General features: G+C 37.9%; 1 protein-coding gene across 11 annotated transcripts in view; it reads right to left on the bottom strand.

The window, feature by feature from the left end:
- Nucleotides 1-428: 428 nt before the first annotated feature.
- Nucleotides 429-13,236, bottom strand: part of mid2 (midline 2) — a 164,586-nt gene continuing 151,778 nt past the window's right edge. For all 11 annotated transcript variants that reach the window (XM_077236045.1, XM_077236040.1, XM_077236038.1 and 8 more), the window contains 2 exons: nt 5,165-5,372; nt 429-3,949 (listed from right to left, as the gene is read on the bottom strand). In XM_077236045.1, the coding sequence (XP_077092160.1) occupies nt 3,547-3,949; nt 5,165-5,372 (611 nt within the window). In that variant the 3' untranslated portion in view covers nt 429-3,546. The remainder of the gene's footprint in view (nt 3,950-5,164; nt 5,373-13,236) is intronic.

Genomic DNA, 13,236 nt, shown 5'->3' with positions numbered 1-13,236 from the left:
TTAGGCTTATACTGCAAAAGCTTGTTATAGTGACCTTTGTGTCAATCATCCTGTGTGTGGAACCCTTGCTCGTGCCAGATATACAGCTGAGGAACATAAGCCATGCCTTATTATATGACTGTGTGCAGTCTTCAATCTGCTCTTGCTCATAACCTTATGGGCATTTACTAACCTCCTCCTACAACACAATGTTCTGAAAAATAGGACAATGAGGCAACAATACACACATTTGGGATCAGACTTTTATTTGGACTCACATAAATAACAATAGTTCATATATATACTTTTTTTTGTATATTATACAATTTTTATATAATATATATTTCCTCCTATGATTTACATTCTTTTTTTGCTAAGTTATATCTATTGAAACAGGAGCATTATGTTGATGAACACACAGCTGCTTGAGCACATAATAAAGACTGAAATATCAAAGAAGAGGATTCTGTTCTTTAATTTCTTTGTTCAGAAATGTAAAAACAATTGCTTGAAAACAGATGTAATTAGTTAATTAGTCTTAAATCTAAAGAAAAGCACGGCCAACAAGAAACCTGATATGCCATAACAATATCTTTCCTGGACATTTCCAATAAAAAATGTTTATATAAAACAGCAGATAATATCACAGGAAATGCTTCGAGCCGGACCAGATCGTCATGCAGTGACCCGGTGAATCGCACTTGAACAAATAGATCATGTGGAACAAACTAGATCAGAGATCGACTCTGATTTCAAGCTTCTCATCTTTTAGCCCCTGAAAAGCCTGAAATTGAGATTTCTACATGATTAGTGACCCGACCTGCAAATCTCAAAACAATTCCTCAAGATTTGCCTATGGATATCACTAATGATACGAGGAACTGTTGAAGTCTGTCATCTTGCTCTTTTTAGCATGCAGGGTTGCACTCGAGAATGTAAAACCAAGACATGTGACAGCGGCTGCTGCATTGACAGTGTCCACAGAACTGACAACAGTGTGACTGAATGAACCGAGAGAGACTCGGCGAGGGAGTGCAGTAGTGGACATCTCAGGTTTGTGCTCATACAGCAAACACACTGACAATGATTTGACGTCGCTGTGTCACACGTCACTCATACTGTTTGCACTTTCAGCAGTGAAGAACTCCATCAGTCTAAAAAGTGTCTCATTATGCTATCTGTCTATTTATTTATTGCCCGAGACCAAGACAAAGTGGATTTAAGAACAAAATGATCAAGTAGAAGTGGGTTTGAGACCTAGAGCCTCATTTATAAAACGTTGCGTAGAAACCGTCTTACATTTGTCTTACTATAATACCTCCAATGTGTGTAGGCCTACGTGTGATTCAGAGAACGAATGTACGCACAAAAAACTTGCGTACGCTTCTCTTCCAGAAGTTAAATTCATAAATCACAATTAAATGATCTTGAAAAGTGCGCAGCTGAATGGTTTCCGATTTCCGCTTTGTAAACGGCACCTAATTAATGTCATGAGAACCAGTCAACGTCCAAATCCTTGACTTGAGAACGGCGAGCGACAATAATTGCTTAGATTTCCAAATACCTGCATTTCTCCGACTCTCTGCCACAAGGAAAAGTGTGTACGTCTGCTACGTTAGGCACTTTTCCATGCCAAAGACAGTTTTTACAAATATTAACGTTGGCGTGGATTTTAGCGCTCACACACTATAAGTTCAAATCTGTGCGTACGCACGTTTTAGAAATGAGCCCCTAAATCCTATCTCAAGAACTTAATGCAATTGGCCAGAAATCATAATAAATGCTAGCAAAAGCCCTGCCTGTTCTTTATTGCTCAACTACACCATTTACGCACAATTCAACCACAGATTAAACTTTGAAACAACTCATGAGTTCACGTTCATGGTGTCTTAAAGTGGAAAAAGAGTCTTGTGATTTTACAGATCGATGCTGAGAAGGATGATGGCTGGAAGAACAGTTGGGAGTAACGTAAATGCGACCTGATCTCATGAGAAAACGATTTTACAAGGTGGTGGTTTCGTATGAATTCGTACAATGCGATCTGTATGGAAATGTATGATTTAAAAAAAAATATCACAAAGGTCCACCCCTAAACCCCACCTCGAAACATAACGTGCAGTGAGGTGAAAATACGAAAACACGTGAAATTAGACAAATTAGCCACCAATATTGCCAAAATATAAAATAGTTAGGAACTGCTATGAGATTGTTTTGAATAAACATCTGTTTTGTGTCCTTATCCACCACAAATAACGATGCTATCAGTGCATGCAACTTGTTCTTAGTGAATCCCCTCTATATTTTTTGTAGAGGATGGTTAAGCTCTCAAGATGTACCAGGAGGACCCACATACTTCCTGTGCTCTCAAAGTGGATCTGATGGTAATGCTCTGTGCTTTCAATCAGAAAGATAAAAAGAATCAAAGCAACCATGTACATTCAGCAGAGCAAAGAGGAAAACCCTACTGACAGAAAGCAAAAACTGCAGCAGGACAGTGGCGTCAGTAGTATGAATCTGGATATTTACAATGGACCGAATGCACACAAACCACTTTTTCAGGGAAGTATCTCAAGTTTAGCATGCTATTGCAAAGATCTCTTGCTACACACTTGATATTTTTTTTGCCTGCATTAGCTCAAGTGATTGTCTTTATCTGAACCCAGAACCGGGTGTCCTTATTACAGCCCTGAACATGTTGATGATCATGTAAGATTCCTCACAGCTATTGAGAAAATAAATCCACTAAACTGTATATGCTTTAGACGATCATTTGAATCATTCCACATCTTAAACTGATGAAACAAAATGATCTTTTTAAATATTTCTGAATGAATGGATGTGTGATATACTGTAAATATGCACTATGGTCATCAGTTCCTGATGGCGTCTGAATAAGTGTCAATGGACAAACAACTCCACGGATGGGATTTTGTGGTACATCATATATCAATTATTAAAGATACATGTTAAAAAACACCTGGGGAAACTTGTGCCTCATGCTTTTCACAAAAACAAAACAAAAAAACAACCCAAAACAAACAAAAAAAAAATCCCCAGAAATTGAGATAGTGAGAACAAATCACAGAGGAAATACATATCATGCCATTATCTCCAGACATTTTTTAAACCAAAGAATCATCTTTTCTCCCTGAATATGAAAAGAGTGTTATAGACCCATCAGATAATAAATGCAACCATTAGTAGAAACACCAATCTGTCATCCTAATATAATCCATTATATTCCTGTCCAAAAGGAAGTCCAACCCTGTCGCAAGTTAGCAAGTCTTTTTATACACAGGGGCAACAGATTCAACTCTAAAAAGTGCTTTTAGGGATACGTTAAAACTGACAAAAAGCAAACTGACGTTTCATCATCAATAATTTACAATTAAATTTCCCCCATTTCAGCTCTTTAAATCTGAGAGCTCATAATTCACGCACTAGTCGCTCATTTATGTGACTAGAACTATCAGGAACAACTAAAAGTCCAACTTCAACCCAGCTGTGAAAACCAGGAAAAGAAGAGGGGCAAGGAAACCTTCTGGAATAATCAGCTCCCATGATGCCTCAGTGGCAGCTCTTCATTCCAGACACATAGGGCGAATCCTGTTGGCGACAGATGCCCTCTTGCTGCTCGCTGCAGTCCACGAAGTCAGGCACGGGCAGTCCTGACATGATCATCAACGATTTGTTCCAGATCATGAAGGTTGGTGCCACTGGAAGCAGGAAGGAAATGTCAAAGGTGTAAATGTGCTGGGAGTTCATGGCATCGTAGAAGGACAGGGCGTTGTTGTCGTAGTCCAGCAACACTCCCACCCTGCGCAGCTGTAGCGAAGCCTCCACGATGGACTCCTTGTTGTTGTGCCGCACCAGGAAGTTGTTGTTGCAGCGTGAGAAAACCCATGACGAGGAGTTTTTACCGCTCCATTCGTTTTTGGGTGCTGACTTGTAGGCCACGCCAAGCGCATACCTGAAAGGGAAATACATGTAGAGTGCTGTAATTTGATGTACTTTTTTAGGGTGGTTGTCCTGGCTCACTTGGTGCCTTAGGAATAAAGAAACAGTTTTTAACAACTTAAGGGGTTTTCACACTGGCAGTTTAGGGCGTTTACACCTCTATAGATCATTTGTTTCGTTCCAAAACAGGGACTTAATTTGTTACAATGTTGCATTTTCTTGGTTCGTTAGCTTTCAAAGCGTACCAAAATGTTTATGCAAGATACATGCGAGTACAACTGAAGAGTTCAGATGCAAAAGCCTCTAAGTGCCATCTGAAATTTTCTTCTAGAATGATCATTTTTATCAAGCTTGTATATTTAGGTTCAGTAAGTTCACTTAAATGACAACTAATAGGTAATTTTCATTGCCATTTAAGTGAAATTCACTCTGCTGTGCATAATAGCACCAAATTAATAATAAGAAAATAAAAAAATTGTTTGAACTGCAGAAAACATGCACAGTGTGAAAGCTTCCTTAGTAGTACACTTTATATGTGTAAGACTTCTTTTTTATTTACTGTTGTGTAGGGGACCCAGGTTCCCATATCTTAACTTAATATTTAATTGGTTTTAATACACCAAGTGAAAATTCCACTGAAACTTACAGTCAGTGATTGGTAGGGATGTCTCAAAGACAAATACCTTATTTAGAATGCAAAAACAATGACTTTAATACAAATAATGTTACTGAATGTTCTAACAGGAAAATTATTTGTAAGAACGATTGTACAACAGACACAAGGTGAAAATTATAACGCAATAGTCTGTGAAGTCAGTCTGATTAAAGTGTGAATTTTATGAATGAAAATGAGCTAGGGGTGATTTTCAAGTTCAAATTGGATGGGCACAATGTACACTTTTTACTGTTCTACGTTTTAATGTACTCTCGGTAATCTGAACTTGCCAAGAGGAACATTAAATTTAGATACTATATTATTCATATTTTTCCACTTCTTGAAATGACTGTTAACATTTTTAATGCCTTATATAGTGTGCTTAAGAAGAGGAAACAGGAAGTTTCAGGTTAATAAAACAAAACAAACACGGTTATATTTTTTTATTTGTTTATAGCAAATTATCTATGGAAAGTGTCAATAGACTGAAGAGGGGATACAAGTACAACCAAAACCTCCTATTAAGGTAATAGTTACATGTGTTACAAGCCTTTAAAATACAAAATCACTTACCATGTGGAGGCTCCCAGTAAAACCTCCCAGTAATGGCAGCCACTGTCGATGAAGACGTTGCCAGCGGCACCGTAGGATCCGGTTCCACTGAAGCGTTCCGGAGTGTGACTCTTCTTTAGGGAGCTTTCATCCTTCTCCATGGTCAGACAGTCATTGGAGAGGCGCAGCTTCTTATGGGCCGTTTTGGGGTCCAGTTTGAAAGGCTGACCTGAGGAGCAGAGAGGATAGAGAAGGGTGAGGAGAAACTCTCACTGGTCTGCTGGAATTTCCCAATTCATGCAATTTGTTAAATGTCAGTTTTAGCTCTTCTGGTTAATTAAGAGATGAGCGGTTGTGATAAAAGACACAGTGTGTGTGTGCGAGAGTGAAAGACAGACATAATCAAGTATATGATTTGAGTTTTATATTTCTTGAAAAGAAGAGGTGACCCAGCAGACCCGACATTTAACTTTGGCACGTCTAAATCTTCCCGTCCCCAGCGTAATGACTGACAATGCAGGAAAACAATCAGCTGCGCTGTGTCCCTGCCCACAAACCAATCATCTCAACCCAGAGTGAGGTTTACTGCACCCAGATATGAAAGGTTCTGGCAACATGCTGCTGGAAGCCAATTACATTAACACGCTCTTGTCTTTGAACTGCTTATCGCTGTGAGCGCAGCCATTCTCAACACTCGTGCACTCATGCCATTTTACAGCATGTGTTTGAGGGCACTAGGAAAAGCGATGCAGATGTACACACACACATACACACAGTTTACAAGCGAGAATCCCATGAAATGCTTATTGCCTTCTATATAAAACTGATGAACCTTTTAAGACAAAAAGGAGTAAAATGGCATAATTGTGCAGTGCAGGTGTCTGAACAAAGGTCTTTATTGTATCATTTTTATTTAAAAACGAGTACAAAAAAGCCTAATTTTATGTTCTTAAACTACTAGAAATTATATTGAACATTGGATTTTGTTTTTGGAATACTCAATGTTCTTTGCAAACCTAAGCCGTGCTGCCATATTCTTTTATAGAGAGGAGAAGCAGTGTTGCCTTTTTTTTCTTCTTCTGGCAACCCTTCCAAACAAGCCATACTGTCCTGTCTTTTTCTTATTTTTTAACATGTTAACTGAGGCCTGTAGAGTCGGAGGTGTAGCTCTCGGCTATTTCGCGATTTCTCTGAGCATTGCACGATCTGACCTTGTGGTGAATTTGCTGGGAAGTCCACTCCTAGGAAGATTGGCAACTGTGTAATCTGTCATGTGTTGTTGGTCATCTAAGGTTCTAATTACCTCATTTTAAGACCTGCCAAGGACGATGATTTCTTATTATGTCCTTATACGTAAAACCATAGAATAAAAAAAAAGTACCTTCCTTTTCACAATGGTATATATATATATATATGAACAGAAATGAGCAGTGCTGAGTGAGAACAGCCAGATTTATGACAGCTGCAGTCAGAAGCTGACACCTGTCACATATATTCAAAGGTTTATTTGTAATGCACTAAAATGTGACAACAACATAATGTGCAGTGTCAGCTGGGGCCATGACATTAAAGAGTATACTGCAGCGTTTTTCAGAACCTTAAATGAGATAGTTTTCACTTTATATATATACACGCACATATACATCCACATTACACACAGTGACCTCACTTTTGGCTGGGCTCCTGCTCTTGGGATGGGGTGCTCAGGGGAGGGCTGACTGCTGACAGCTTGAGTGATGTCTAGGCTGTGCAGGATGAGTAAATATTATTCCGAGATCTTTTAACAACAAATAAACATGGCTGCCCTTGGGGCTGCTTGTCATGTGATATTTCTCGTATTGGCTTTATGTACGGTCACCAGCCATGGCAGTTCTGACTAAACAGAAGAGGCCTCCTATAGGAACACAGCTGTGACTCTATACACACACACACACATACACACACACACACACACACACATACACACACACACACACACACACACACACACACACACACACACACACACACACACACACACACACACACACACACACACACACACACACACACACACACACACACACACACACACACACACACACACACACACACACACACACAAACACACGCTTATTTAGTGTTTCTGTCATTCAAAATTCTTCCTTCACAGGGCAGAGTAAACATGACATTAAAGCTAGTCTTCCAGACAAACTGAAAAAACTTGTGCTGTCACTTGTTATTTTGCATTATGAGGTAAAAAAAAAGTGTTACATTATGCTTAAAATATCCTGCCTCCCTCAAAGGTTTACTTGTGAGCTACAACTCCTACAATTCCTGTTTGCATGGATTCCTACTGAAATAACTTTTTTTTTCCTACGAATATTCACCAAAAAAACAGTAAATGTGGCCACATGTTACATTTCAGTCTTTTAAGGATAGAAAGTCACAGTACGTTTGAACACTACATGGAATGTCCATCGAAATGGACCAAATCTGTATTAATGATGTCATTAAGAAAGCAGAAGAGAGAACACAAGAAGAAAGGAATTCATTCAAGGGTCCATTTGAGGAATACAAAATAGATCAGTGGGAATGTAGAGTGCAGGGCCGAGTGTCCAGACTTGAGTTTGTATGCAGACCCCTGCTGCTCCCTGTATTATAGATCTCAGCAATCCCTTTTGAACATATTATCTCATCCAAAGTTCAGCTGGGAAAAAAACAAACTTTCATTTCAACACAACTTGCAAAGAGCCATTTGATGTCTTCCCATTGTTGCTCTGTAAGCCTGCATGGCTGCGCTTCAGGAACAGTCACGTAGACCCCGCAGTGGATTGAGCACAAACATAAACACAATGCTTCTACTCTATTTATTTCACATGATTTTTCAGGACCGAGAAGAACTGCAGCAACTTCTCCAAGAGAAACCAAACTAATGTTCAAAAATAATGTCATAAATAGATTTTATTTATCAACTTCAATGAACTAAATCAAATCAATATTTGCCGCGACCACCCTTTGCGTTTTTTCCCAGGTACACTTGCACATAGTTTCTGAGGTAGCTTTGCAGGAAGGTTTCTTCAAGCGTCTTGGAGACGCTGCCTCAGTTCTTCTGGATTTAGTCTGTCTCAGTTTTTTCAGTTTCTTCATGTAATCACAGAAAGACTTGAATGATGGTGAGATCAATTCTGCTTCTATACTTTTTAGAATGTCATTTTGATGCTTTTCTCTTTTAACACAGCCACAACTGATGTGCAATTAATTTGATTAATCGGCAAATCATGTAATTCATTTGATAAAAATTTCAATTGCTTGACAGCCCTAATATATAAACATAAATAATAAATTATTATATGTATGATATGTTTATTTCTTTGGTCCCACTTTAAGTACTTTAAGTGGCTTTAAGTACAATGCACTTATTGGGCCCTATTTTAACGATCTGAAACGCAAGTGTCAAAGCGCAAAGCGCAAGTAACTTTGTGGGCGGATCCCGGCGCTGTTGCTATTTTCCCGGCGGGATAAATGCCTCTTGCGCCTGGCGCAAATCTAAAAGGGGTTGGTCTGAAGTAGCTTCATTATTCATAGGTGTGGTTTGGGCATAACGGGAAACAAACCAATAAGAGCTTTATATCACATTCCCTTTAAGAGCATGATGAACGAGGTGCGCTTGTTCCATGGCGCAATACTATTATAACAGCGCATTTACCAGGCGCGCTTCAGAATTGGTTCACAGCCGAGGAGATCGATGTTCTCGCCAGTGCCGTAAAAGAAAGAGAAGTGACATTGGGGATGGGACAAACCCACCCAAATTAGCTTCGGTTAAACATGCATATAATAATTTGGGTAAATGTGTAAGCTTTATGCCTATTTTCCCCATCGTCATGGATACAACAATGATTTCCCTCGTGTTTTAATATTTTTCCTTATAATAATGTATCATTTGCAAAAAGTTAAATGCATCGGTGTAGATGAGAGAATCATCTACAGTGTATGCGTGTTGTTCACACTCTGTATTATGGCCAAGCATGCGCGCTTAAAATAGCATCTGAATGTAAGCGCAACGCGCCACTGACTTTAGACTAGTTTTTTTTTCTGGTCAGTGGCGCAATTGTTTTATAGAACAGCAAAATAGCATGAGGGAAAGTTTGCGCCGGAACACACCTACTCTTTGCGCTGAACCGCCCCGGGGAGCGCAAGTGTATTTCTTAGTTAACCGACGTGTGTCTGTGGAGGGAAAAGTCCGCTTTGCGCGGGTGCAAAATAGGAATGATACATGCGTCAGTTTACAAAGTCATTTGCGCCGGGTGCAAGATAGGGCCCATTGTGTTCATGTTGTATTGTAAAACACTATTGCTGCTATTGAGGTGTGATACGGGTAAGGTTATAGAAAGGTGTGGTGGTATGGGTAGGTTTAAGGATGGGTTAAGGAGTAAGGGAAGGGTCAACTGTGTAATTACAAATGTAATTACATAAATTAGTTACAGCTGTAATTACATGCTGGTATTTTCAAAATATAAGTACAATGTAAAAACATTTATGTACACAATAAGTCCATTGTATCAAATTATTAATTTCAATGTAAGTACATAGTACTTATTGTACTTAATATATTGTACTTAATATAGCCACTTAATATAAAGTAGGACCATTTATTTTATTTAATGTAGTAACTGGATTATCAGAAATAAACATTACATGGTTTAACAAATATATCATTATAGATTGCATTTCCAGCAAAATATACGGTATATGTACTGTTACTGTGATAGCCTATATATTATATAGTGAATCTCAACTTGATTATTTAATTTGGTCACAAATTATAACTATATTATCGGTCAGCTCTTTATATAAAGTTGGATATAAATATGTCCAAATTTATCAGCATAAATACAATATACACATGTAGGGTGACATAAACTATATATCTCAACTGCATGATTGCTTGCATCGTTGCAAAAACTATATTATTGCCAAAGCTCCAATCTGCTAATTGTGAATACAGGACAAGAAGATATTAAGATATTATAGCCTAAACATTGTGATTTTCTGTAAAGCTGAAACAATGTGTATTGTGAAAAGCACTATACAAATAAATTTGACTTGAACTGATAGAACATACTTATACAAGATATAACCACACAGTCCACTTGCCTAATTAATATGGAATTATTCCGTAAAAAATTAAGAATGCTGCATTTTAAGCGATCCTGATTTTTGGCCTTTGTACATATCAAAATTGAGTGGCCCAGTGATACGATCACTTCTACATCATCTCTGCCGTTGCAAATTACAGTCGCCACTTAAAGGCTTCTGAGAAATTAATTGTAGATGATCAAGCTTGAGCTCTAGGATTCAACTGGGGGTTGAGCACGCTCTCGGTCTGGATTCCTGAATCAAACAGGAAGAGATTACGTAAATGTCTTTAAATAGCATTTCTCTTGAGACGGGGGGAGGTGTCTGGTATTTCACGGTCGAGTAGGCATGGCAAGCATGCGTGTGCCAGAGAAAACGTGAAACGGAGAATTGGCCCAAAGACAGTTTCCTTCTTTTTATAGGCAGATAGGCAGAAAGCACAGCTCTGGATAATGACTTTCTTTGATGATGCAAGGGTTAAAATGTCTTCTATGGTGAATACAATAAACAGCAAGCCTTAAATTTCCTTCAATGCTACTGTACTACAAAGAGAGAAAGATATACTTTGGCTTGGCTTCCCGAAGCATTTAGTAGAAAAATATTACTTAGTCTCAAATGGCACATTTCCCAATTGCAGCATTATCTAATAAGCACATACTGTTCAAAAGTTTGGGATCCGTACGACTTTTTTTTTTTTAAAGGAATTAACACTTTAGGGGAAATACTTTAATAATTGTTATACTTTTTATTAATACTTTTAAGGAATTAATATTCCGCAAGGATGCATTAAAATTGATCAAAAGTAACAGTAAAGATATTTATAATGCTACAAAAGATTTGTATTTCAAATAAATGCCATTCTTTGAAGCTTTCTATTCATCAAAGTAAACTGAAAAAAAGGTATCAAGGTTTCCACAAAAATATAAGCAGCACAACTGTTTTCAACATTATGTTTTGAGCATCAAATCGTAATATTAGAATGATTTCTGAAGGATCATCAGACACTGAAGACTGGAGTAATGATGCTGAAAATTCAGCTTTGATATCTGATAAATAAAATACATTTTAAAAAAGGTATTAAAATAGACATTTTTACATTCTAAGAATATTTCACAATATTACTGTTTCACTGTATTTTTGATCAAATGAATGCCATGTTGGTCAGCACAAGAGACATTCAAAAATATTATCCACACAAATGTTTAAAGGTAACACACCTTCTAAGTAAGTGCCACATAATAATGAGCAATTTTTGTGCCAATTTAGGAAACAGATGATCATAAAATAACATACATCTTTAGTTTAGATGATCCTATGATCCTATGCATTATGAGAAAATATCTCTCTCTCTTGGAAAAGCAAATATTTCAAAGGGCTTATATTTTGAGTCTAAATACCAGTGAACTGTAGAGTAAACATATATACTGTATGCTTTCCTACATTTATAGGACAGGCTATCACAGCACAATACAGACACTGGAGCTTTGTATGTGTCTGGGGGAAAATGACATTTAATGGCACCGCTGTCTAAAATAGCATTATTACAGTAAAAAAAAAAGACTGTTGGCTGGTGAGTGATGAGAGAGAGAGAGAGAGAGAGAGAGAGAGAGAGAGAGAGAGAGAGAGAGAGAGAGAGAAAGAGAGAGAGAGAGAAAGAGAAAGAAAGACTGCTGCAGTATTCTCACAGAAGCTTGAAGAACCATGAGAAAGGAGCGGACCAAGAGGTAGAAAGAGACAATGAAAATGAGTGAGAGGGGAATGTTTGCGGTTTCCTCTAGACATTCCTGTATTTCTCTCTCAAACTCCTCCACAAGGCCGCTGAGAGTCTCTGATGCAATAACCCATTTGAATGCTGTCACCTGGTGCCCTGTATCTTGATTGAGTTATTTGCTGGGAGAAAGGCTGGGTAACGTCTGACAGCTTAGGTGAGGGACCTGGGCTTTCCCAAATCTCTCTCTCTCTCTCTCTCTCTCTCTCTCTCTCACACACACGGCGGTTCGACACCAAACCAACTAATGGTTCCCATTATTTGGATGCTCGGGTGCTTGTCACAGATAGAACACTGATAAAGGTATTGAGAGGTTGAGTATGACAGAGCTGCTGCATTTACACTGATGTACCACAAACATATCTACTAGGACTCTGGATATAAGACCTAAGACGTGCTAAAGGGGGTGTTTGGCCTGATTTATCGCTTAAATTATCAATGATTATTTGTGTCGGTTCATTTCTGTCCCCTAAAAATATCCTATAATAATTTGGGTTCAGAGGGAATATTTCCATTTGCAAATATGTTTGAGCAAATCTTGAGTATATGTGTACAAAAAATGCAAATTTTATGTTTGCGTTATGTCCCTCTAGAGTTTTTTTTTAATTCGTTTTTTGGTTAAATGCCTGAAATATGGTCTGTGGTTAAAACAAGCTCCCAATGTTTTATTTCATGTGTTATTCTACAACATAAAATACATCAGTAATACCTCACTCATGATTTTTAAAGCTTTTATGTAGATTGTACTCAACTCATCTACTCACTAGTCCTGTTGTGTTTATATTTTTGCTCTTACAAACAATTCTAACTCAAACTTTCCAAAGATTTTAAATAAAGACTGAAAGATTTATCAGAGGCTTGATGGTGGGGATGCTGTAGTCATGTGATTGTGGTGTAGTCCGTTTACAGCCAAACTTTATCTTTTTATTTCTGCTGATTGTATTTAGGCTGCAAAATTCATCGAAGTAGTGTTCATTTTTGCACATTATCATACGTGAAAGAATCATAAACTTTTGTCAGTCACAGCTAATTTTCTGCAATAATCCAAAAAATAATTTGTCAAGGGAACAATGGTGATGGTAACTTCTGGGTTGCATACAAAAAAAATCATCATCCCTGCATATTGTGTAAAATAAATGTTAATTTTGGGGATATATAATTCATGCTACTTTCTAGATATTGCACCAGCTGTTGAAAAAGCCATATC

The sequence above is a fragment of the Siphateles boraxobius genome, unplaced genomic scaffold, assembly GCF_051911475.1.
Source record: "Siphateles boraxobius isolate OS27281-9 unplaced genomic scaffold, OSU_SipBor_1 2, whole genome shotgun sequence".
Taxonomy (NCBI): Eukaryota; Metazoa; Chordata; class Actinopteri; order Cypriniformes; family Leuciscidae; genus Siphateles; species Siphateles boraxobius.
The sequence above is the reverse complement of the archived record's forward strand: the minus strand, read 5'-3'. Positions and strand labels throughout refer to the sequence as shown.